At 35.1% G+C, this 27,231-nt stretch overlaps 1 protein-coding gene and 1 long non-coding RNA gene across 2 annotated transcripts in view; one reads left to right on the forward strand and one right to left on the reverse strand.

Annotated features, from left to right (window-relative positions):
• Nucleotides 1-1,373: 1,373 nt before the first annotated feature.
• On the forward strand, nt 1,374-22,910 carry LOC133065026 (uncharacterized). The gene is made up of 3 exons (XR_009694812.1): nt 1,374-2,203; nt 13,579-13,674; nt 22,835-22,910. It is a non-coding gene; the product is annotated as an uncharacterized LOC133065026 (long non-coding RNA).
• A 1,227-nt stretch (nt 22,911-24,137) lies between these two features.
• Nucleotides 24,138-27,231, reverse strand: part of YIPF4 (Yip1 domain family member 4) — a 34,805-nt gene continuing 31,711 nt past the window's right edge. The window contains exon 6 of the mRNA XM_061155643.1: nt 24,138-25,313. Within this exon, the coding sequence (XP_061011626.1) occupies nt 25,176-25,313 (138 nt within the window). The 3' untranslated portion in view covers nt 24,138-25,175. The remainder of the gene's footprint in view (nt 25,314-27,231) is intronic.

Consider the following 27,231-nt stretch of genomic DNA (forward strand, 5'->3'; position numbering starts at 1 on the left):
GAAATCAGAATACTGGAGTGGGTTCCCTTCTCCAGGGGATCTTCCCAAGCCAGGGATCAAACCTAGGCCTCCCATATTGCAGGCAGATTCTTTAGCAGCTTAGCCACAGGGAAGCCTGAGATTACCAGAGTGGGTAGCCTATCCCTTCTCCAGCAGATCTTCCCGACCCAGGAATGGAACTGGGGTCTCCAGCATTGCAAGTGGATTCTTCACCAGGTGAGCTAGGAGGGAAGCCCAGTTGATCTGACCTTTATTCCAAGTTTCTCACCAACTGGCATAACCTCATCCCCTGGAGCTGAGTTTCTACACTTGAAACTCAGTTTCTGATATTTGCCTAACACCTTGGAAGCTGAGTTCTTAAATAGAGGGTTAGAACACTGGATCCCTGGTCCCTGTAACACTTCAGGATGAAGAGCTACTTAGACAGATAGGACTCACCAGCATGGCTGTACAGGTGGTTAAAATACTGAGACAGCCACTGTCCTGAACAGCGCAGTGCTTCCTTACACTTCCCCTCTCATCTGGGGGCCACCTGGATGCTCCCTACAATGCATCCACTAAAGATGAATGCTTTATCCAGCATAGTCCTCAAGGCACGAGTTCCAGAGCCATGATCAGGCTCAATTCTGATTAGTACTTGATTGTTCCTTATTGGTGGTCAAATACTTTGAAGAGCATGTCTGTATGCAAGCCTGTAGTGTCTTCGTGGATTGCATGATCGCTTTACCTCTATTATTTATTTGCAACTGGGAAACTTGCCTTCTATTTATTCCATAAATCTTCACTGTTCAGCTCTAGAGACTGTTATTATCAGGATCTTGATTTTAGACTCTAGTTTCCACTGATATCCAAGATTTGTATATTACCCTTTGCATCTTAAGCTTGTTCAACCTCAACTAGCTCACCTCTTACTGCAGAAAACTCTTAGGATTAGAGATCACTTTGAAAAGCCTCAATCTTTACCTAGTCCCAGGTCTGGAATCAATCCTATGCTAAACTGTATTTATAAGAAAAAATTAACATTTTAAGAAACAGTATTTTTAAAACATTAAAATATGCTTGAACTCTTAAGACCAAACAAAAGTTGACTCATGAACATTATTTCAAAAATAAAATATTTGGTTATAACTTAGGTCTTCTCTTTAAATAGTAACAATGATTGTGTCCACACACTTGAGTTAACCTATGTTATTGGAAAATATTGTTAAAATCAAGACAGTTTGACAAAATTAGTCAGACTCACACTTGATTTGGCAACTTTTACACTGCAAAATACATATTAGGTTTTTCCACATTACTTAGATTATTATTTCACCCAACAGAGAAACAATGATTGCTTCAAGTTATAGAATTCATAATACACCTACCTTTTAAAGAAGGATATTCATGCTTCTCTTGTAAGGAACCTATGAAAGAAACTGGAAGGTAAGCTCACAAGGGATGTACAACTAAAGCAGAAGAAATTCAAATGGGTGCATATCACTTATGTTTTTCAGAAAGGAAAACCAAGGAAATGTCCTAAATTAGAAAACAAGAAATCTTTGTGAAGATGTATCGAGGTATGCCAGCAAATCAAAGGCAAAAATCATGAACGATGAAGACCTGGAATACAAGACAGCAGGCAACTAAATGTCCAGTGAAGAACAAGGCCAGGATGCAGCGGAGCTGGAAGATATGTGTCTCCGCAGGGGCTGAGTCTGTCACCGGGCCCAAGGAACATGTATTCAAGGCTGAGAACAGAATGCCTCTCATGCTGTAGGTGTATAAACAAGGTACACAGTTCCTCTTTTCAGTAAGGAAAAAGAAAGTCAATATGAATTTGTAGGAAAGACAGGAAAACTTCACAAGAAAGCCACAGATTAGTTATGAAGCAAATTAAAATGTGGCTTGATCTTGAACAGCTGATGGGATTCAAGGAAAGGGACATTCTCTTAGGTTGCAGAGAGGTCAAAAAGTGGACTCAGGAAGGAGGAAATGTCCTAAAACAGCACCTGCTGCACTGAGTAATATTTACACAGTGATAACAAAGCAAATGTTGCTTACTGCCGTTCAAAGTTTAGAATCAGTTATAGACAAAACATTGCATATTTATTTATAGCTACAGAACAGAGTGTAGTTGTCGTTAACCTCAATGTCATAAAACTAAAAGAAAGCAAAAGTGAAGCTGACAGAGGCTGGGTGGAAGAAGAAGAGAAAATGAAAGGTGGGTGTGATAATGGTTTCACCTTACATACAGGGGAGACAAAAGCTATTTTTTTTTTTAAGCTGATAAACAAGACATGGGAGTTTATCTCAAATTATGAAGACTTCCAGTAGAATAACTAAAGATAATATAACTACTACAAAGGGAGAGAAGGAAGAGTAGCTTAAGTTAAGTCCTTATCTTTCAAAGGTAGGAGTATATATGTCTACAACTGATACAGCGAGAAATATTGACATAGGAATATTATTGAGTTATAAAGAAGACTGCCTGGAAAACAAAACAAAACGAATTGCCCCAGAAAAGTAATACTGGGATGAGTGGTGAAGGAAAGGTAGAGAGGGCTGTGATGTTTCATTATAAGTCCTCTCAGCTGGGTAATTTTTTTAACTAAATAGCATAAGAGATTTGCACAGAACGTGAACCATTAACAGGCTGAATTCTTAACCATGTTTTTAATATTATTTGAATTTTTTGTTTTTGATGACATTTCCTAATAAATGTCTTTATGACACTTAAAATCCTTTCATAATTTATGTAGAAGCTACACAAATTGGTTCTCTTTCATATTCAATCTCTACTGAATACTGACTTTTGTCCAATTTCCTACAATCTAGTGTATCTATAATCTTGTATAAAAAATCTCTCCTTGCAGCTTCAGACTGATTGGTGGTAACTACTTGCTCTGAGCTCTTTTAATAAGTAATAACTCCAGAGAAGCAGCCTGTATATATTCCTAATACTTTGTTCACTTGCATTTGAGTTTAGACGCCCCAAGTAAAACAATGGAAATGTATATAGAACTATTAGTTCTTACTTACATGATTTAATTATATCAAGATACATGAATTTAACTTGCTTTAATGTAGGCAAACTTTCCATTTTTGTTCATTTTGATGTTTTTGTTGAAATAACACCCCTCTCCTACATTTCATTTTCTTGACTCAAATATCAACGTACGGTCAAGATGGGAGAGAGAAACAACTAAGATGAATGTCTTTACTAAAATACCAATAAATTTGTCAAACTCTAAAAAAAAAAAAAAAAAAAAATCTCTCCTTTGCTATATTATGAGACAAGGGTAGGATATTTATGAAGCAGATAGTAACAAAGTTCTGGTCCAGTTTTTGTGCCTACAAAATTGATGGGAAAACCATAAAAAGACTCCTAGAATAGATTGCATAAACAAATATATATTGAGTACATATTACCTCCCAGGCACAAGGCTAGCTGATAATATACTGTATACTGTATCAAGACAAGACCAGAAGCATTATTCTTATTATCATTTTATCCGAAATTTTAGAAAATGTGTTCATTTAGTGCAGGATTTCTCAACTTTGGCACTATTGACATGTTGGACCACATAATTTGTTGTTGAGTCTCTGTCCTGTGCTTTGTAGATATTTAGCAGCATCCCTGGTTTCTACCATTAGAGGTCAATAATATGTCCTCCCCTCTCCCCTTCTTCCAATAATGACAACCAAAGCTGTCTCCAGATTTTGTACCTGGTTGAGAACCATTGGGTGTGATCACATTTTTAAAGAACTAAAATTTAATTTTAGAGATACTACTACTGTGTCAACCTTATTTCTTTTGTGATGAATTTGTCTTACATATTGTTTCATTACATTTGACTTGAGAAATATAGCCACAATGGACTTTGATTCTTAGATAAGTGTAATCTTTAACACTGCAGTTGAGTGGCATTTTCAACTAACTTATGAATAGCAAAACAAATATGACTTGCTATTTTTAGCTTAGGGAGTCTATCTTAAACCATACATGCTGGTACAACTGTGAAATCTAAGCTTTTAGGATTTCTCCTGAGTTAACCAGATGGCATGCTTATGGTCTGCCTACAAAATCTTTCCTTTCTTTTCCGATAAGCTATTTTTCACTTTCCACTTTAAGATCATATGCTTTTAGATTCTTTCCAAGTGAGAAAAAAAGTCCAGGCTACATTAGACACTAAAGTAAATTATCACAGGTCCTGAGATTCCTGGGACTTATAAATCTAAGGAAAATGTCACTATCTCCATGTTTTTTACCCTCACCTTGTTGTATCTTCATGTAACCTTAGCTTCTAATCTATCCTTACAGTAACAGCAAATGCACATATACTCCTTATTTGCCAGGCATCATTCTAAGCCCCTTCACATTTATTTAAATTGCTTTTCACCTTACTGAGGCATAACTGATATACAAAACTGCACGTATTTAAAGTATATGATTCGCTAAGTCTGCACATGTGTACAACCGTAAAACCATCACCACAATCAGAGCAATAAACATATCTATTGAACTAAAATGTTTTATTTTGACTTAATTTCAGACAGAAAAATTACAAGAACAGTACAAAGAGCTTACTGAATATCTTTCACCAAGATTCAGTGGTTGTTCCCACTTTACTACATTTGATTCTCTCTTCCCCCTCTCTATATGTGTGTGTGTCTATAGTATATATTTTTTTCCTCAACCACTTCAGAATGTTAAATTATGCCATTTTACCTCTAAATACCTCAGTGTAGTGTTTTTCCTAAAACCAAGGAAATTGACATTATTATGACATTATCTAATTTACATTCAGATCTCACCATTTGTCCTAAAAATGTCCTTTAAATCAGAAGAAAATACAAGATGAATATGTGCATTCAATTGCTATGCTTCTTTGTCATCCTTTAGTATGGCACAGTCTCAGTCTTTCTCTGCAGAGAATGACATTGACATTTTTGACAAGTACAGGCCACTGGTGTTGTGGATTGTTTTTCTTTGAATTTGTGTGATAATTCCTCATGGGAATTGGATGTATTTATAGACATTTATACATACATATCTGTGTGCATATACACACATGTATACATATACATATACAGGAATACCTCATCTTATTGCACTTCACATTATTGTGCCTCGCAAATAATACATCAAATTGAAAATTGAATCAATGAAGACATCAAATTGAAAGTTTGTGGCAACACTGCAGCAAGCAAATCTATCACCACCATTTTTCCAACAGCACTTGTTTACTTCATGTCTCTGTGCCACATTTTGGTAATTCTCATAACATTTCAAATACTTTCATTATTATTATATTTGTTATGGTGATATTTGATCAGTGATCTTTGATGTTACTATTGTAAAAATATTACAACTTGCTGAAGACTCAAATGATGGTTAGCATTTCTTCCAAGAAAGTATTTTTAAATTAAAGAATGTATATTGTTTTGAGACATAATACTATTGCACACAATAGGCTGCATTATAGGGTAAACATAACTTTTATATGCACTGGGAAACAAAAAAGTTTGTGTGGATCACTTTATTGCAGTATTCGCTTTATTGTGGTGGTCTAGGATCAAACCTGAAGTATTCCCAAGGTCTGTATTAATTCCCAATGTCTGTATTAATATTTGCTCAACGTTACAATCCTATGAAGCATCTACAACTTTTATTATTTTCATTTTACAGCCAAAGAAACTAAGGCACAGAAAACATTAAATAACTTGCTAAGAATCTTCCAGTCAAGTTAGAAGGCTGAGATTGGAACTTAGGCAGTCTGGTTGCAGGCTTACCCTCTAAGCATAACTATTCAAAGACAAAAGTTTTTCCAGGGTTGAGAAGGAAGTTTATCCAACATGATCTAAAATTTTTACTGAGTTCTTTGACTTTAATGTCATATCCCATTTATTACTTGGGGGAAAGTAAAGGATGTCCTGCTCATCTGGGAATCAAATCCGAGCAACAGACTTGACACACAATTGCTTCTTCACTCAGAAAACTAAAGGTGTGCAACTGCATACTTCCTGTGCCTGGTTCTCTCTTTCCTAAAGCTGAGTCTACCCCTTCAAGAATTTTTAGACCTTTATGGAAATAGGCTTCTGGTGAGCCTGCCCAGCTATCCAGTGGATGTGATCAGACTTCCTTTCAGGCTAAGCTGAGGTTCCACCTCCTGCTACTTATTCACACTTTAAAGTACTCATGCAAAGCAAGGAAATTAGTGTGTTTTTTAAACAGAGGATGAAGACGTCTGTGGGGTTTTTCCTCTTATATGGTCAAAGGAAATTTATTATTTTAAATGTAATCAAGAAATACCTCATGGTGGGATATCGGAAAGTTTTAAAAACCTATCCAGAGAATACCTGCTTTGCTCAAGATTATGTTGCTCTGAAGGAAGCAAAAATTCTAAGAATGACTTAAAAAGCCAAATTTAAGACTGTGAAGATACCAGTATGAATTTATCCTTGGAAGATTTTATAAAAGCAAAAAGAAGGTTGAATATAAATTTGACATATACCTTATGTCTAATTTTGGGAGTGGTATCATGAAAATTTTAAAAATTCATGTGATACGAAGGCCAGTGATTCTTAAAGGAAATACAAAGGGATAGGGAAGTTTTTACAAAGATATTCCAACAAAGTAAGTGCCAGTGATTCCACAAAGCAACCAAAGTGCCATGAATGCAACTCTCAGATGAACTCAGACAAACTCAAAAATCAAGGATGAATAAAAAATACAAGACAAAAAAAAAAAAAAAAAAAAATACAAGACAAACCCTAAGGATACTGTAGTAGGGCACACCACAAATGAGCTCTGTATATACATACCTTGAAACCTGACACATTGCAGGTTAGTGGGGATATGTTGAATTATTTACTAAATACTGCTTGGATAATTAGTTATCTATATAGAAAAAAATAATATTTGTTCCTACTTCACACCATAAGCAAAAATAAGTACCAGGAGAATTAAAGTCCTCAATATGAAAAGCAGAAATTTTACACACAGGTATGCTGAGGCTAGGGAGAATATCCTTCTGACTTTAGGACAGAAGAGTTGTTTGTTGTTGTTTTTTTCTTTAAACAAAATTAAAGCATATATGCAAGGAAATGACATTTGATCATGTTAAAGTTTAGAAACTGTACATCTAAAACATCCCCAAAGTAAAAAGACAAGCTGAAGACTGAAAGACTGTATTTGCAAATGCAAATAAATGACAAGGAATTAAGTTTCTTGAATACATAAAGAACTTGTACAAATTAATACAAGAAAGACAACCCAATATTGTAAAATAGTAATATCGAGAATAATAATGACATATGGTATTAACACATGAGTCTTTTACAGAAAGCTGAATAGTGAACAAATATATGAAAAGATGCTCCACTTCAATGATAATCAGGGATTCAAACCATGATCAGGTACAATTAGGTTGGAAGGTTAAGAATTCTGAGAATGTTAAACATTAATGAAGATGGGAAGCAAGAGAAAGTTTTGCTAAGAGTATGGTACTGTATTCACTTTGGAGAACAATTTGGAAGCTTATATTGAGCTAGAAGACGCATGTGCCCTCAGTCAGTCAAAATTCAGTAGTTCAGTCGTGTCCAACTCATTGCGACCCCATGGACTGCAGCACGCCAGGCTTCCCTGTCCATCACCAACTCCTGGAGTCTACTCAAGCTCATGTCCATTGCGTCGGTGATACAATCCAACCATCTCATTCTCTGTTGTCCCCTTCTCCGCCAGCCTTCAATCTTTCCCAGAATCAGGGTCTTTTCCAATGAGTTGGTCTTCACATCAGGTGGCCAAAGTATTGGAGTTTCAGCTTAAGCATCAGGACTGATTTCCTTTACGATGGACTGGTTGGATCTCCTTGCAGTCCAAGGGACACTCAAGAGTCTTATCCAAGACTACACTTCAAAAGCATCAATTCTTCGGCACTCAGCTTTCTATATAGGCCAACTCTCACATCCGGACATGACTACTGGAAAAACCACAGGTTTGATCAGATGGACCTTTGTTGGCAAAGCAATGTCTCTGCTTTTGAATATGCTGTCTAGGTTGGTCATAGTTTTTCTTCCAAGGAGCAAGCATCTTTTAATTTCATGGCTGCAGTCACCATCTGTAGTGATTTTGGACCCCCCAAAAATAAAGTCTCTCACTGTTTCCATTCTTTCCCCATCTATTTGCGTGTAGTGATGGGGCCAGATGCCATGATCTTAGTTTTCTGAATGATGAGTTTTAAGCCAACTTTTTGACTCTCTTCTTTCACTTTCATCAAGAGGCTCTTTAGTTCTTCTTCGCTTTCTGCCATAAAGGTGGTGTCGTCTGCATATCTGAGGTTATTGACATTTCTCCAGGCAATCTTGATTTTAGCTTGTGCTTTCTCCAGCCCAGCATTTCGCATGATGTACTCTACACATAAGTTAAATAAGCAGAGTGAAAAAAAAAAAAGCAAGCAGAGTGACAATATACAGCCTTGATGTACTCCTTTCCTGATTTGGAACCAGTCGCTGTTGTTTCATATCCAGTTCTGTCACTTCTTGACCTACATACAGATTTCTGAGGAGGCAGGTCAGGTGGTCTGGTATTCCCATCTCTTTGAGAATTTTCCAAAGTTTGTTGTGATCCACACAGTCAAAAGCTTCAGTGTAATCAATAAAGCAAAAGTAGATATTTTTCTGGAATTCTCTTGCTTTTTCAATGATTCAGGTGATGTTGGCAATTTGATCTCTGGTTCCTCTGCCTTTTCTAAAACCAGCTTGAACATCTGGAAGTTCACAGTTCATGTACTGTTGAAGCCTGGCTTGGAGAATTTTGAGCATTACGTTGCTAGCATGTGAGATAAGTGCAACTGTGCGGTAGTTTGAGCATTCTTTAGCATTGCCTTTCTTTGGGATTGGAATGACAACTGACCTTTTCCAGTCCTGTGGCCACTGCTGAGCTTTCCACATTTGCTGGCATATTGACTGCAGCACTTTCACAGCATCATCTTTCAGGATTTGAAATAGCTCAACTGGAATTCCATCACATCCACTAGCTTTGTTCGTAGTGATGCTTCCTAAGGCCCACTTGATTTTGCATTCCAGGATGTCTGGCTCTAGGTGAGTGATCACACCATCATGGTTATCTGGGTCATGAAGATCTTTTTTGTAGAGTTCTGTGTATTCTTGCCACTTCTTAATATCTTCTGCTTCTGTTAGGTCCATACCATTTCTGTCCTTTATTATGCTCATCTTTGCATGAAATGTTTCCTTAGTATCTCTAATTTTCTTGAAGAGATCTCTAGTCTTTCCCACTGTGCCCTGGGACATCCTAATTCTACTCCTATGTAAAATTTCCTTTAGAAAAATGTTATATGCACAATGCACTGAGAGAAAGAATGTGCATAGCACATCCTATGTAATAGCAAATATTTGGCAACAACCTAAATGCCCCATCCACTGGAGAATGGGAAATAAATACTATATGGTATATTCAGTTGAACGAATTCTCTAAAGCAGTGGAAATGAATAAAATTGACAGCTATCTGCATCCCCACATATGGAGAATGCAAAGAATATATAAATACTCCATTGACATAAAATTTTTAAACATACAAAGAAATCCTACATATATTGCTTAAGAATACACACACATACACACAGAGTTAAATTATAAGAAAAGACAAGGAAATGAAAAATCACCAAATTTAGGAGTTGGCATTTTTGTTGGGGGGATGAAATAAATTATTAGTAAATTTTATTTAAGTTCTTTATTTAACACAGGTGCTGATTTTATTAATCTGCATACTTTTTATAAGTTTGAAACTTTTTGTAGTATATTTAAAGATGAAACACCTTGGTCTTATTGTCCTGACTGTAGGCTCACCATGATACAAACATAATTCTTCATATGATAGAAATGTATTACCCCTTTTCCAATCAAGCTTTTTTTTTTAAAAAAAAAAGAATTTTTTATTTTAATTGGAGGCTAATTACTTTATAATATTGTGGTGGTTTTTGCCATACATTCACATGAATCGGCCATGGGTGTACATGTGTTCCCCATCCTGAACCCACCTCCCACCTCCCTCCCCATCCCATCCCTCAGGGTCATCCCAGTGCACCAGCCCTGAGCACCCTGTCTCTTGCATCGAACCTGTACTGGCAATCTATTTCACGTATGATAATATACATGTTTCAATCCTATTCTCTCAAATCACCCCACCCTCGCCTTCTCCCACAGAGTCCAAACGTCTGCTCTTTACATCTGTGTCTCTTTTGCTGTCTCGCATATAGAGTCATTGTTACCATCTTTCTAAATTCTATATATATGCATTAATATACTGTATTGGTGTTTTTCTTTCTGACTTACTGCACTCTGTATAACAGACTCCAATTTCATCTAATTAGAACTGACTCAAATGCATTCCTTCTTATAGCTGAGTAATATTCTATTGTGTATATGTACCACAGCTTTCTTATCCATTCATCTGCCGATGGACGTCTAGGTTGCTTCCATGTCCTAGCTATTGTAATCAGTGCTGTGATGAACATTGTGGTACACGTGTCTCTTTCAATTCTGGTTTCCTTGGTGTGTATGCCCAGCAGTGGGACTTCTGGGTCATATGGCAGTTCTATTTCCAGTTTTTTAAGGAACCTTCACACTGTTCTCCATAGTGGCTGTACTAGTTTGCATTCCCACCAACAGTGTAAGAGGGTTCCCTTTTCTCCACATCCTCTCCAGCATTTGTTTGTAGACTTTTTGATAGTAACCATTGTGACCAGTATGAGATTGTACCTCCTTGTGGTTTTGATTTGCATTTCTCTGATATTGAGTGATGTTGAGCATCTTTTCATGTCTTTGAGTAAACTCCAGGAGTTGGTGATGGACAGGAAGGCCTGGCATGCTGTGATTCATGGGGTCGCAGAGTCGGACACGACCGAGTGACTGAATTGAACTGAATTGAACTGAGCCATCTGTATGTCTTCTTTGGAGAACTGTCTGTTTAGTTCTTTGGCCCATTTTTTGATTGGGTCGTTTATTTTTCTGGTATTGAGATGCATGAGCTGTTCGTATATTTTTGAGATTAATTATCAGTTGCTTCATTTGCTGTCATTTTATCCCATTCTGAAGGCTGTCTTTTCACCTTGCTTATAGTTTCCTTCATTGTGCAAAAGCTTTTATGTTTAATTAGGTCCCATTTGCTTATTTTTACTTTTATTTCTTTTACTCTGGGAGTTGGGTCATAGAGGAGCTTGCTGTGATTTATGTCAAGAGTGTTTTGCTTATGTTTTCCTCTAGGAGTTTTATAGTTTCTGGCCTTAACTTTAGATTTTAACCCATTCTGTGTTTATTTTTGTGTATGGTGTTAGAAAGTGTTCTAGCTTCATTCTTTTCCAGGTGTTTGACCAGCTTTCCCAGCCCCACTTGTTAAAGAGATGGTCTTTTCTCCGTTGTATTTTTGCCTCCTTTGTCAAAGATAAGGTGTCCATAGGTGCATGGATTTATCTCTGGGCTATTTTATTACGTTGATCTATATTTCTGTCTTTGTACCAGTACCATACTTTCTTGATGACTGTAGCTTTGTAGCAGTCTGAAGTCAGGCAGGTTGATTTCTCCAGTTCCATTCTTCTTGGTCAAGATTGCTTTGGCTATTCGAGATTTTTTGTATTTCCATACAAATTGTGAAATTATTTGTTCTAGGTCTGTGAAAAATACTGTTGGTAGCCTGATAGGGATTGCACTGAATCTAAAGATTGCTTTGGGTAGTATACTCGTTTTCACAATATTGATTCTTCCAATTCTTCCAAACCATGAACATGGTATATTTCTCCATCTATTTGTGTCCTCTTTAATTTCTTTCATCAGTGTTTAAAAATTTTCTATATATAGTTCTTTTGTTTCTTTATGTCGATTTATTCCTAAGTATTTTATTCTTTTCATCGCAATGGTTAATGGGATTGTTTTCTTAATTTCTGTTTTCTTATTGTCAGTGTGTAGGAAAGGATTGTTGTGTATTAATTTTATACCCTGCAACTTTATTATATTCATTGATTATTTCTAATAATTTTATGGTGGTGTCTTTAGGGTTTTCTATGTATAGGATCATGTCATCTGCAAACAGATGATCATGTCATCTACTTCTTCTTTTCCAATCTGATTCCTTTTTTCTTCTTTGATTGCTGTAGCTAAAACTTCCAAAACTATGTTGAACAGTAGTGCTGAGAGTTGGTACAATTGTCTTGCTCCTGACTTTAGGGGAAATGCTTTCAATTTTTCACCACTGAGGATGTTTATTGGCATTTATCATATATGGCTTTTATTATGTTGAGGTATTCCAATCAGGCCTTTATGTTCTAGAATTTGGACTCTTCTCCACTGGGGTGTGTGCAGGAAGTGGGGAGGTTCTGTTGTGGCTCCTTCGGTGGCTGTCACGGGGAAAAAAATTCTTCCAGGGTTTTGTTGCAAAGGAATTAATTTGGGTTGGGAAGATCTCCTGGAGAAGGAAATGGCAACCCACTCCAATATTCTTGCCTGGAAAATCCCACAGAGGGAGGAGCATGGTCGGCTACAGTCCATGGGGTCACAAAGAGTCGGACACCACTGAGCGACTTCACTTTCACTTTCAAGAATGGAAGAAGGATGTGGGAAATACTGGTACTGGGATGGAAAAGAAGCAGTCTGATTAGAGAAAATGGAGGCATCCTGGGGACTAAGTTTGGGGGATTTTCTTAAGACATTTAGATGAATCTCTCTTGGGTGGTCATACCAGGATGGTCAAGGCTGGTGTAACTGCAGGGACCTTGAGAGCAAAGCATAAGTCTCTGTGTTGTGTCAGCCTATGATTAGAGCAGAAATGGCAGCGAGGGCATCTCGGTGGCCCTCACAGAGCAACAGGGCCTACTAGAGAAAGGTGTGCCACCCCCAGCCAGCAACAGCATCCATTAGAAGGTGTGGAAACAATGAAGCACACCCAACCTTGGCGTGAGATAAGGCCAAGGGTTCTTTTAGGATTCAATGAAGGGGTTAGGGAACCCAGTTTCCCACCCACATTGGAAGTTCTTTCGCTAGCCCTGAGGAAGCTCAGGTTAGATTTAACTTACTTTAGAAAAACAGAGAAATGTGATGTTTCTTGTAACTGAAATATTACACATTAATGTCAGAAAACTACCACACAGAATAAGACTAGAGACTATTAGGAACAGGTCCAAATCCAAAGAAGAGAGTTCGTTGTCAGTAGATAATTGGAAGCAAACAGCTAGGGAGTCTCTTTTTCCCTTCTTCTCAAGGTAAAAAAATAAAAAAATAACTTTCAAACTAATGGGCCAGAACAATGGTAAAACAAGGAAACTCAGGTTCCCCAGTAAGTGAGTAACAGAAGCATTAGATGAACCACGTTGAGTCATCAGTGTGATTCAGCTTCCAAGAAAGCAAACCTCACAGCAGACTGCACTGACAGCTTGGAGGGTCAGATCATCAGAGGGAGAAAAATACCACCGAGTGCCAGTTAGACCACAGCCAGATTTGAGGAATAGCCTGAAACTACTCATAAGTGAGTGAAATTAGTTTTCAGGTAACCATATTCCTTTTTTCTCCCCGCCCCCACTGTGCAGCACATGAGATCTCTGTTCCCCAACCAGGGATCGAAACTGTGCCTTCTATATCAGAAGCATGGAGTATTAACCACTGGACTGCAAGGGAAGTCCCAGGTAACCATATTCTGGAACAAGTTGTTTATATATATGAAAACTCACCTACAGAAAAACTTTCATTCCTTATGCTTTAAAAGGTTAAGTTTTATAAAACTATTTTCTCTTACACAGGTTTCTGAAATTCAATGAGCACTAAAGTATGCTTAGAACAAGATTATACAAAATTTACTCACATAAAACGTCCATGTTTTAAGACTATGTATGAGGAACAACAACAAACAATAAAGTGTATTAGGGTTCTCCAGAGAAACAGAATAGGAAATATGTGTTTGTATATAATATTTTGCTCTTAATAAAAAAAGATGCCAGAGTGTTCTCTAGTCCCTTCAGCCACATGAAGGTACAATGTGAAGTCTGAACACCAAGAAACAATAGTTCTTAGGGACAAACACTTTTAAAAGCATACGTATGGTCCTAAGAAACCCAGAAGTCTAGGGATACTTACTGTAACAACAAAAAAATGAATACATCCTAATGACCTCTGAGAAAGGGCTAAGTTGTATTGTAAATTCTACTTAACAGTAGCGATAATAAAATTCCTCTACAAATATTTTTCTTTTAAAATGTGAGGCCTAAATGCTCACTGACACATGCATTTAGACATATGTGTGTGTGTGTGTGTGTGTGTGTGTGTGTATGCAAGTAGATTTATTAAAAGGAATTAGCTCACAAGCTTATAAAGGCTGACAAGTCCCAAGATATGGAGGGTAAGCAGGCAAGTTGGAGACCCAGGAGAGACAAAGGTGCACCTCCAGTCCAAAGGCTAGCAGGCTCAATCGAGGAGTTCTGAATCGAAGGTCAGGAAAAAAAGAGATGTCCTAGCCAGAGGCAGCTGGGCAGGAGGAATTCTTACTGGGCCAGGGAGAGGAGGGGCCGCCGTTTTGTCCTCCTCAGGCCCTTAAGTCCACCCCCTTGCTGTGTTAAGTCGCTTCAGTCGTGTCCATCTCTTTGTGACACTATGGACTGTAGCCCACCAGGCTCTTCTGTCCACGGGATTCTCCAGGCAAGAATACTGAGTGGGTTGCCATGCCCTCCTCCAGGGGACCTTCCCAACTCAGGGATTGACCCTGAGTCTCCTGCATTGCAGGAGGATTCTTTACCGTTGGGCGACCAGGGAAGCCCCCCACCCACCTTAGGCAAGGCAATCTATTTTACTCAGTCTGTATTTAAATGTTAATCTCATCCAAACAATATTCTCACAGAAACACCCTAATATCTGGGCTCCACATGGCCCAGACAAGTTTACATATAAAGTTAACCATCACAGAAGGGAATACATCAATATGTTATCAATTAATTGGGCAGTAATACTTTCACTTGCACTGGCCTTCTATTTTGTTATTTCAAATGGCATATTTCTGTATTTTAATTATTTTTAAATTTTTTACTGAGTTATAATTAACAATCAAGGGAACTTCTCTGGTGGTCCAGGGTTAAGAATCTGCCTTCTAATGCAGGAGATGTGGGTTCAATCCCTGGTCAGGGAACTAAGATGCTACAGGGCAACTAAGTCCACACACACTACTACTGAGCTAAGTGCCACAACTCGAGAGAAGCCCACTTGCCACAATGATTCCGAGTGCCACAACTAAGACTCGATGCAGCCAAAAATCAATGAATACTAAAAAACAATTAACAATCAGTATCACATATATTTCGGTATTTCAAATAATTTCTGCTTCTTTTTCAAGTTTTTAGTTTCAATTACGTTTAGTTCCTGTCAAATTAGTTTATAAACCTCAATTAATAAAACACTGCTCTCTGGAGAACCTAAATAAAGAATTGATATCTTCACTAAATACTTCTAGTAAGGATAACTTTCTAAAAATATTTTCATATTCTAAATGTTTGTTCTGGTATCAAAATCTCTAATGAAGAAAATACACAAGGCTTGATAAAATTCCCAAATTACTTTTGTAGTTCTAGCACTAGATTGCTACTGAAACCAGAATATAATTCCAATTCTCATTATCACAATTTATCACAAATTCTAAGCTCTTCAGGTATTAACTCAGAAAAATTTTACCTTTATTTGCTATCACAAATTTATCACAAAATTACAGTTTACTGGGGAAATACTTAAAAGTGATTCATTTATTTACATATTTATAATATCATTTGGAGATATTTTAATTGTGTCTTTGGGCCAAATTATTAATCTGGAAATATAAAACTTTGGCTAAATTTCCAGATTTTTTCCCCAAGCTTTCCATAGTACTGGTTGTTCAAAATCCAGTAAAGTTTCTATATAGTTCTTATTGGAATTATTTTCCTTGAACATCTGTAATACATTTTGGTATCTTCTCCCAGATAATATCTTTAGGTCCACAGCATCTAAGTTATGATGTTTTGCCTCTTAAGTAAATTATGAAGACACTTTCACGTGTAACAAGTGAGGCTGTGCAGTAATGACCAAATTTTTTCTCTTCTGTTTTTGTCAGATAGTGAGACCATAAATCTAAATTGCAACAAGTCTGCATTGATTATGTTTTATTAATAATGTTTTGAGCCTAAAAATCCTCGATTGTACTTAACAACGTAGTAGATGTATTAACAATTTGAAGGTATTTAAAAGTACTTTTATTTGAGCAATTGAAACTCTTAGATAAAATTTTTAGAACGTCACTTGCAATAAATCATGTTTTCATTTCAGAAATGAAAATCATTTATTTTATATTCTTAGGCAATATCAAAAGATGTTTCAGGACGTTTTTAAGAAACATTTCAAGCTATAGTTCATTATCATGTTCTTCCAGTTTTAGAATATGAACATTTACAGAACTTAAAAGGAATGTTAAGAAGCTTATCAACATTTTGCTAACACTCATTCTGGGTGTTTTTTCTCCCTCCAGTTCACAACTGTAAACTCAAACACAATAACTTCACAGAAAGGTATAAATGTTACATATGTAGAGTTTGGTAAATTTTCATAAACTGAACACACACACACGAATAGCACCCAAATAAAGAAAGAGATCACAGAACATACCAGCATCCCAAAAGTCTCAATACCCATACCTTCTTTCAGTTATTTCCTTCCCACTTAAGAGTAACCAACATCCTGTTTTTGTACTTCACATAAATAGAATCACAAAGTATGTATTCTTTTGTGTCTGGTTTCTTTTGTTCAACATTAGCTCTTTGAGATAATCCATAATCTTACACATGGTTATACATCTTTCAATATTATTGTATTCTATTGTGTGACAACACCATAATTTGCCTATCTGGGTTGTTTCCAAGTTTGGATATTAGTAATGGCACAGCTGTGGACACTCATTGCTCAGACCAATATGGTAGGTACTAGCCAAATGTAGCTCTCTAAGTCAGCTCCTCAGTTGCACTAACCACATTTCAAGTGGTCAGTAGCTACAATGCTAGCAGCTACTGTATGGATAGCACAGAATAGAGCACTTGCATCATTGCTGCAAGTTCCACTTCATAGTGCTCAATCCACAAGTTGGTGAACATATGAAATTGCTGGGTCAAAAGTTATGCTTATGTTCCACATTAATGGAAGATAGCATCAAATAGTTTTAGAGTGCCCATTACTATTTTGTTATAAGTTCTTCTATTTTAAAATATTAAAACACTGTATTTACTTTTCATCTAATAATCATAATACACTAAACAGGAAAACCAAATTAAAAAAATTAAACTATTTAGAAGCAACAGATACTGTTAGAACATGGAATGATTCACAGGTAATGAACAAGGCAGGAACATTATTTACCATAACACAGCTCAAGTTAACAGATGTTGCAAATGTTTCTCAGATGTCATTACAACAAAAGGTCCATTATCAATGGCTATCAAAAAAGAACTAATTAATCTATTAATTTTAGTGCTATTGAAGTTATAGTAAAATAATCTACCACTGGTACAAATTTCAGTATTTTAACTGAGACAGCCATGCTGGTGTCTATCAGCTAAACATCAGATCTCCTCATAATCCCAACCAATTAACACCAGATATTATCAATCATCTCAAGTTTTGGCAAACGGAGGCCAATGTTGTTCAAACTGTATTTAACCATGAATGAATTTGTGCACCTGTACATATATATGTTGGTCTTTATCATTTCTCCCCTCTCTAGTTGCTCATTTACATTCCTTGTCCATTTCAAATTATCAATTTATAAATTCTTTTACTATTATACATTATATACTATGATTGCCCATATATATCCTTTGCCCACTGAAAGTTACTAATTGCCAAATGTTATTTTTATATTAAGGAAATTAGCCCTCTGTACACATAAGGCTTACAAATATTTCCTCCAAGTAGTAGTTTATCTTTTTCCTATAAAATTGTTTTAAATGCTATGTAGTCAAGTTTCTTAACCTTTTTTAGCTTTTGTGTTTTACGTCATGTCTGAAAGTCTTATCTTCTCAAATATCTTATCTTCTCAACTTCACATGTCGATTTTTCTCCTATTTAAAAAAATACTTGATATATCTTTTTACATACTCTAGCATAAGAAGTGGAGTCATTTTTTAAAGTGGCCTATAACGTTTTTGTTAGACACTGCTGGTTACCTACTTGGCACCCATTCTTCCTTTCGAACAGAACGTAACTACTTTGTTTAGGGCAGTAAATGTGCCTAGCTTAAAATACTTTCCCAGGCTCTCTTACAGCAAGGGGTGGCCAAGTGTTTCTGTTCTCTGCTGAGATTGAGAGTAAGTCACTGAATGTGGCTTCCAGAGATTTTTAAAGGCAACTTTGACTGACATGCTCCATTTGACCTCTTAACCTTCACTTTCTTCCTGATTGGAATCTAGATGTACTACCTAGAGGTGAAACAGCTATTTTGAGACAACATGGATGAAAGCCATCAACCAAAAAAATAGCAGAGTACAAAGACAGAAGGAACCTGAGTCCCTGGCGACATTAAGTTGCTGTTAGTCCTAGATTATACACCTTTGGATTGCTTATATGAGAAAAATAAACTCTTTGTTTACTGAAAGATCATAGGGTACAATCATACAGTATGACCGTACTGATCATAGGGTTGTTTCTTGCAAACAAATACATTTCTATCTGATGCATTATCTCATGTATACCAATTTGGCATGTGACTTTTATCCCATACTTTCTATATATAATTGAGTGTATTTCTGGAAACCCTAGTTTCATTCATCTAAATATAAATAAATTCAGTTTAATAGGTTTTATTGAATATGGGACAGTTTTATATGCTTTACATTAACTAGCTCACTTAAGCCTCACAACAGCCCTTTGAACCTTCACTATTTAATATTAACGTGTAACACTTGTAAGCCTAAAGCTAATGGTAGATTTTTAAAAATGAAATGGAAAAAGATCAAAAAGGAAAGAAAAAGATGTTTCAATTATCTATATGATGGACTGCAGCAGAAGGCAATCATCTATGTTGCCCTCTATGTGGCAACACTGGTGTTCCACACTGTCATGGAAAGAGCAAGTAGACTGATGGTTTGAAGACAAGCTCTTATTCCAATTCTGTTGGTCAACAGTGTTTGACAACCCTTCCTTAGACTTTAGTTTCCTCATCTGTACAATGAGGTATGATTACACTCAGCAGGTGATCTCTAAAGCTTTGCCTAACTTTAATAATCTATGAAAGACTAATAATTAAGCTACTGGTTTTGAAATTCACTGGATCCAAATTTGAATTTGGGATTCAATGACCATGCTCCTGTATTCATTCAACAGAAGTACTGGGAATACATTAACAAACATGTCAGAAAATGTCCCTGCCCCAGTGGAGCTTACATTATAGTGGAAGAATTAAAAAAAGAAATCGAGACACTTACCAAGTAGTAGTACTACAAATGAAATAAGCAATGATGTAATAAAGATTTAACTGGGGCATATAGCTGGAGTGTTACAAGATTCAGGGAAGATTCCTCTGAAGTATGGTTATGAAGTTTGTATAACATGAAGATAGTTATGGCATAATACATGAAAGAGAGTAAAATGTGAACTGGCAATTTAACTATGTTAAAACAATTACAAAAATTAAGGATGCCCTGTAACACACATATAGAAAAGCACATAAACCATACAGCTTAATTATCAAGATTCTTTCCAAACACAACTCTTCTCCCTCCTCAATAAGGGTAAAGCATTAAAACATTTTGGTGGTCACTTTCTTGCACACGGCTCTAATTATTTTCATTGCATAAAATCCCACTATATAATTGTACCTATTTTATGTTGATGGACATGCTATGTCCAATTTTTTGCTATTATGAATCATTTTAATATATTCTTGTTTTTTTGTGGCATTATGTACATGCATTTCTGTTGGGGATATATCAAGAGTAGGACTACAGACCTTGGCCATGGTATTAAAAGCACCATTATATCTAATCAAAAGCTCTAGCAACTACTAACTTCAGCCAAACGAGTTTTCATTTCCTTCTACTCACCTGCTATCCCCTCTGTCTGTAATAGTCTTCCCTTCCTTCTTTGCTTAGTTAACTTTTACTTACCCAAGGATTTCAGCTTAAATATTGCCTCCGGAAGGCTTTTCATGTCTAATTCCTCTGTCATATACTGTCTTGTCACCAAAGGCCCCTCTTTCTTCATTTGTTGCAACTGTTTTACAATTTGTTAAACTAATCACTTTACCTCTCAAAAATACTGGCTCATTAGGGTCATGTGCGGTCTCTGTTGCGCATCATTTATTCCTAAACCTAGTGTAAAACCTGGCACATAGAAAGGGGTCAATAAACACTTGGATATCTGTTCTCTCATCACATTCAGGGTACCCAATTCAAATGCCCTTTCTTCTGAATGTTTCATTCTTGAAGCTACAACCAGTACCATTCTTTGAAAATAAATCTATATTAGGCAAAAGTTTCCTAGGTCTCATTTAGCAAAAAAATTGAGTATGAAGTACTTAGCATGTAGGCCCATCATCATCAACAAAAATATTTTCAGTTTTCTATGGTGACACTACAGTTATCAGAGTGTAATTTAGCCTAAGGATTACAAAACATATGGGTTGTTTCATTATCAAATGCTGCACACAATTTAAGTGATATTTACACAGCAACTGATTAATTTCCACAAAAGTAGAAAGAATCACTATAAAATCAAGAAAAATGTAGAATTTCAATCACTTATCACTGAGCATTTATGAATAGCAGTAATCTTTTATGCCAGCTTTTCCTCTTTATTACCAGATGACAAATTTCTCCCATAATCAGTCATTCCTTGAAATTTCATTTGATCCTGTCTAAATACTTTAGTAAGCTGTTTTTGCTTGTTTGGTTTTTAATAAAAATTGCTCAGTAGCAACTATTATAGAAAAACTATTGCCTCCATTCTTGATAAATCAAATTTACTTATATTTCAAGTATTAATTTAACAAACTTATTACAGGTAGGAGAGCGTACTTTCCCTGCCCCATAAGCATTAATAATCTTTATATACTCTAATTACAAGTTAAATTCAAAATATTTCATTAAAATGTTTTTCATATTAATATCTAACTTAAATCTCAGTGACAGTATTAGTACATCACTGAACTGTTCAAAAAGGATGTTTAAAGAATTTTTTCCAAGCATTTGCAAATTGTAAACTAAACACCTTCAAAGTAAAAACTTATAGATATCTTGCTGAAAATTAGAAAAGTTGAAACCAGGGTAATCACCAATACAGAATGTAAAATAGGGAGTTATTTTACTAATGCCGTCTTAATTATTCTGACATTCTTTCCCTAAATTAACCTCCAAAGTGCAACATCAGCATATCAAAAGAATTCAAATGAGCAACCTAACCCTGTAAAATGTCTGACTCTTTGCAAGTCCATGGACAGTAGCCTGCCAGGCTCCATGGTCCTAGAATTTTCCAGGCAAAAATACTGGATGGGTAGCCATTCCCTCCTCCAGAGGCTCTTCCCAATCCAGGGATTGGACACAAGTCTCCTGCACTACAGACAGATTCTTTACCAACAGGGAAGCTCCAACCTAACTCTAAGCTTTATGTTTAATAATATACACCTTGCACAGGGAATATTCTCTTAACCATTTCTCTTTAGACAACTATACCCACTAAGGCACAGCAGAACCTAAAACTGTCATAAAGTATATAGAAAATCTGTTAAAAGAAAACGTATTTCACAAACAGAACTTTCTTCAGAAACTACAATGATTTCTAGTGACAAGATATAAGAATGTCTAGTATTGACTGATGTCAAAAATCATATTTTGAAATTTATTTAAAAAGTGACAGCAGATTCTCAAACATACAAACTACTGTCAGATTATACAAAGCAGGAACAGAACACTTGTAATTCTGTTTCTAAAGGGAAATTACCATGTGGTACTAGGTAAAGCCCAAGATGTAATACAAGGGTTCAATTAAAGAAACTTTTTATGAAAGAGGATAATAAGATACTTATTTCATGTGACTAAAATATCAGAGAAGAGTATCAGAGGATGATTTTTTAGCTCTATTAAGACTTCTTTCAGACTGCCATGAATTATGTTAACTCCAGTCTAAATCCCGTAATAGGGCCTTTTAAACACTCTCAGACACTCTACAGTTCCCCGCGATGTGTGTTGTTCTCCTTTGCAGCAAAGAACAAAACAAGAAACCTAACTTGTAAATTATATATATAAAACAAAACTGTATGGAAGTAAGACATCTTAGCAAAAATTATCAAACGTGTCACAATTTCCTAAAACTTAACACTAGCTAAAATATGTTTTACTGACAAGGTAAAAGATAAATAACAATCACCTTAAAATATTCAGTTTTGTTGAATATGAAAAACATTGTTTTTATTAGTTTGCAGAAGTATTATTTTATTCAATGTTTTATTACATTAGAATTTTTTAAATGAACTAAATTTTAAACAATATATAAACAAAATGTCTACCTCACATTTTAAGTCAATGTAAATTTTCACTAATTTAGAAATATTAATATATTAGTATTTAGGGAATTTTGGGAAATAGATTATATAATATATAAAACTGCCTTACAGACCTTAGAAATTAGCAAGTTTAGTAATGGTTCATAAAACTTTACAAATCTTCCTAGACTGTATTTTAATATAAACAAAATTATATAGAGATTTTTATTTATAATCAAAATTTCAATTATTTTATAATCAATTTAAAACAGAAGTAAATGTCTCTAATTCTTTTTTTTTTTTTTGAGGATTAACATTCATCAGGATTACTACGACTGGAGACACTTAAAACATGTATACACACATACAACTAGAAGAGATTATCTGGGTAATTCTGTTTTAAAAATACTAATGAACTAATAATTAGGTTGTAAATCATTATTTTAAATCAATATGACATAAAATATTTTTATATATAAATTCAAGCAGAGGACATTATGGTCAACTTACCATTATTATCTGTAACAGTACTATATCTTGTACAAATTTACAAATCATGTTTCAAACTGACAATCTGTTTTAAGTGCTTTGCTCATTAGCCCACGAAGACAGTGGCTGAGCTTGAAACATTATGAAACATTATAAATTGTTTTTATAACTGGACTAGGCCCAAGATTAAATGCTATTATTTTTAAATACCTTTTTGGAATGCAAGTACTTTATTTTATATCAATAATAAATAAGATTCATACAAGTGAACTTTCATTCACATATTAAAGAAATGATAGCTTAAAAAAAGTTTAAACCACTTTTGGATGGAGTTGGTCCTTAAATCACTTGACTTATTGCTGAGTAAAATTCTACTGCCTGGTATGGACCCCCAAGCTTTTTGGGGAAGATTCTAGGGTCAGCACTATGAACATCAAATATAATAATCTACCAAAACAAAGTACTGCTCTCAGAAACCCCTAAAGTATGACAAACGTTTACTTTGTAGTTGCTGCTTCTGTAGCTATAGATCCTTCCTTACTATTCTGTATCATTTTAGGTTTTAGAAGTTTTATCCCTCTGTTGCTTCTAGTCTGTTTTCCTAAACTTGTTTAAATAATCAGCATCATGTAATTTTTCCACATTATTCTGGCCTAAAGATAGCTCTATACTTCTCACTTCTGCAGCTTAAAGTTTTTGGGTTTTATTTTAGGTAGGGGAGAGGAGAGGAGAAAAGAATGAGAGATGGGCTTGATATCTTGCTAATTTGTAGGCTTATTTCAGAGTTGCTGGATATTTCCTGACACATTAGGTTGCTCAAGGAATATATCCCAAGAGGTGGCCACGTTACCATACTGAAGACAGCAGTTAATTCTTCCAGCTGAGACTAGAAAGGATAATATAATAATTTGCTAATAGTTATTAGGCATTTGGTATTTTATGGATATCAAATATTTCACCTACTTTACAAACTAACATTAATTAAAGGTACATCTAGAGTCTATGAAATTATTTGCATAAAATTTCACTAGTTGGAATTTCTTAGTATCTCCTCTTAGCAAATATTGTATGTTTAAGAGTACCTGATACTTGTTAAAATATCAAGTAATATAAGACAAGGTGTTATAAAACAAAACACACAGCTGGGAAGCATTTTATTTTTTTTCTATTTCATATAACATTGCTCGGGACCACAAGACTCTAAAGGTCTCTTTTCAGCAACTTTTACGGCTTAGAAGTGCCGCTTAAAAATATTTACTGATGCTATAAATATTATTGTTTTCCTATATACTGACAGTTTTAATAAATGCCATATCCATCAAATGCCATAAGCAGAAACTTGAAATCAGATGTTTAGAATTCAAAAGTGGTTTGTAAAAAAAAGCACACCCAAACAAACCAAATCTACATCAGCAACTGTTATAATTAGTTTTAGTTGTTGCTATTAAGAATTCCGATGTATGGCAGAAACCAGCATAATATTATAAAGCAAATATCTTGCAATAAAAAATTAAAAAACAAAAGAAAAAAGAATTCTTAACAAGGACATACTGCCAGAAGCATGTACGAGACTTTAAAAATTATATATAATTTAAGAGCAAATTTAATTTCATAAATAAGATTAAAGGCCAAATTAAAGAAAGTGGAAGCATCAGATTTAAAATATCTTAATTTTTAAGCTATTCAGAAATATATTTTGTGAGTAAGAATTACTTCATAAATATATATGTATAAATATAAATATATATCTACAGGATCTGCAATGCAGGAGAAAACTCTTTAAAGGAAAAAAATTGCACTTTTAGATCATCAGAATGTTATTATATTTACCCTTCAAGTGAAATATAATTACCATTCCAGGTGCTTTTGGCACAGATCTGTAGGTGAATATTGACACAATCTTAAAAACACAATGCTTTTATATTTTATTCACTGGAATATGAAGAATCAAACAGAATTCAGAATTCTGACCAAAAATATTCAGATAACTGCAATTGCTTAATTAAATACAAAAAAAAAATTGTTTTAAAAAGATCTGAAACTGCCTTTACATCTGAACATGTAAAATTTTACCGTCAACAGGGTTTTTTTTAATATCCTCAAGCAAGAATTTCCAGCCTACACAGAAATGTAACATTGTCTTTTTCTATTTGACTTAGATCACACCCCAGTATATAAGGACAAAAAATAAATGTATAATAAAAAGATTGGATAAATCAGGAGAGGCTTTTTGGTCTTGAATTCTTCACCCACTAACAATGAAGCAGCACTGTAGGCAGCCCAAAACACACCAAAGAGCTTAAAAAAAAAAAAAAAAAAAGACAAAAGGCAGCATATTAGCAAGGCAATTAACATTTTGAGTATCATAGAATAAAAATAACATTTGCAGTATTTTTTTTAAAACAACCCTGGAAACCAATTAGAGAAACAGCAAAACTTATTGAGAATGTTGAAAATTTATTAAGAATATTCAGCCTTGCTCTGTTCCTTGACATATGGAAATGACATAGGTTTTATGTTATCAAACTTGTCTAATTATCAGAATCACCTGGGGTGACTATGAGCTTCCTGGGATTCATTCCAGTTCTACTGAATCAGAATCTCTAACGGAAGAAGGGTCTAATTATCAGTCATTTTAACAAGTGTCCTGGATGATTTAAGACAAGGCAACTTTTGGAAAAACTATTACGGGGATGAGATGCTGATAGCTATTTGTTTCCTAAGAAAACTGATTCTGTAAAAAACATTCTTTTCTTCCAAGAAGTAGAAAAACTGATTAAGTGAAAATTTCACACAATACTTGTAAGTATCAAGTCATTTTCCCAGGACTAGGTAGAAATATAGTGTTATAAGGGAAGGAGGGAAAAAAAATGATAACATTTTGGTTTAGAGTATACTGTGCACCTACTTAAGTTTAAATTATATCCACTAGAAATTTATATAATACTTCTTAATGTAGTCACTGAAGGCATTTTATAGAATAAAATGAGAGAATAACTTCAAGGATAGAAATCAGGGAAATTATGATAGAAACACTTGGCACAGAGCAGGGTTTCTCAGCCTTGCACTAATCAAATTTCTGGGCTGGATAACTGTTGTGGGAAGTTGTGCTGTGCACTGCAGGATGTTTAGCAGTATCCCTGGCTTCTAGCCACTATATACTAGTGCCACCCCATCCCTCCCCATCTGTGACACTCAAAAATGTCTCCAGACATCGCCAAACGTCCCAGGGGACAAAACTGCCATCAGCTGAGAACCACTGATACAGAGGTAAAACATAAATAGACTGACTGAAAATTATTTGAGATGATCCAATTTTCTACTGCACTTTTTAAAACTAAATGCAAACAAACAAGATATTTTAATCTTACAAAAAAGCACAGAGAAATAAAATTATAATCAAATTCTATTTGTACATGATTATTAAATGTTTGTTGTGAATAAATGGTTAAGATTGATAAAATTACAGACATTTAATGTTAAAAAAAATAGTGCTTGTAAACTGCATTCCAATGCTAGAGTTAAAGGATGAGAATTCTCATTATTTATTTCATTCTTTCATTATTTCTCAACAGACTTTGGACTAAAACAAGAAACATGCAAAACAGATTGCTACACAAAGAAGATTTAAGTGATTAGGGAAAGAAATGTAGCAAAGAAAAGTCAAAGTTCACAAAATTTTTATCCTAAAATTTTAATGATATTAAAAAAAGACTCTTCTATTTTATAATAACACATTCACTTGTTGTATAAAGAATATTAAAGACCAATTTTGAGTTGAACTCAATGACTAAAAATAACCAGAGGACACAGTTTTAGCAGTTTGGGGAGTAGTCTCAGAAGCATTCAAACAATCTTTAACCCAAGTAAAACAACACACAGGCAGTGATCCTGAATGACTCAGTAAAGTGGCATGATCACTAAGACTAAATAATTAAATGTCAGCGTGGGTGGGGCTAGCTTCTACACTGCAAGACTTTCAACCTAACCACTAACAATGGCAATTTTTTAAAAAATTGGGATTAGAGGAATGAAAGTGCTTCTTCTTGGTTTCTGGAGTGTTCCAACAGTTGAAACATACAAAAATGTTCTCAAAATATTCATTTAATATTTATAATAATAACAGCTACAGTTTGAGTGCCTACTGTGTGTCAAGCACTATACTAGTCATTATTTATTCTTCAAAATCTTCATAACAAATCCGAAAAAGTAGTTG

The sequence above is a fragment of the Dama dama genome, chromosome 11, assembly GCF_033118175.1.
Source record: "Dama dama isolate Ldn47 chromosome 11, ASM3311817v1, whole genome shotgun sequence".
Lineage (NCBI taxonomy): Eukaryota > Metazoa > Chordata > Mammalia > Artiodactyla > Cervidae > Dama > Dama dama.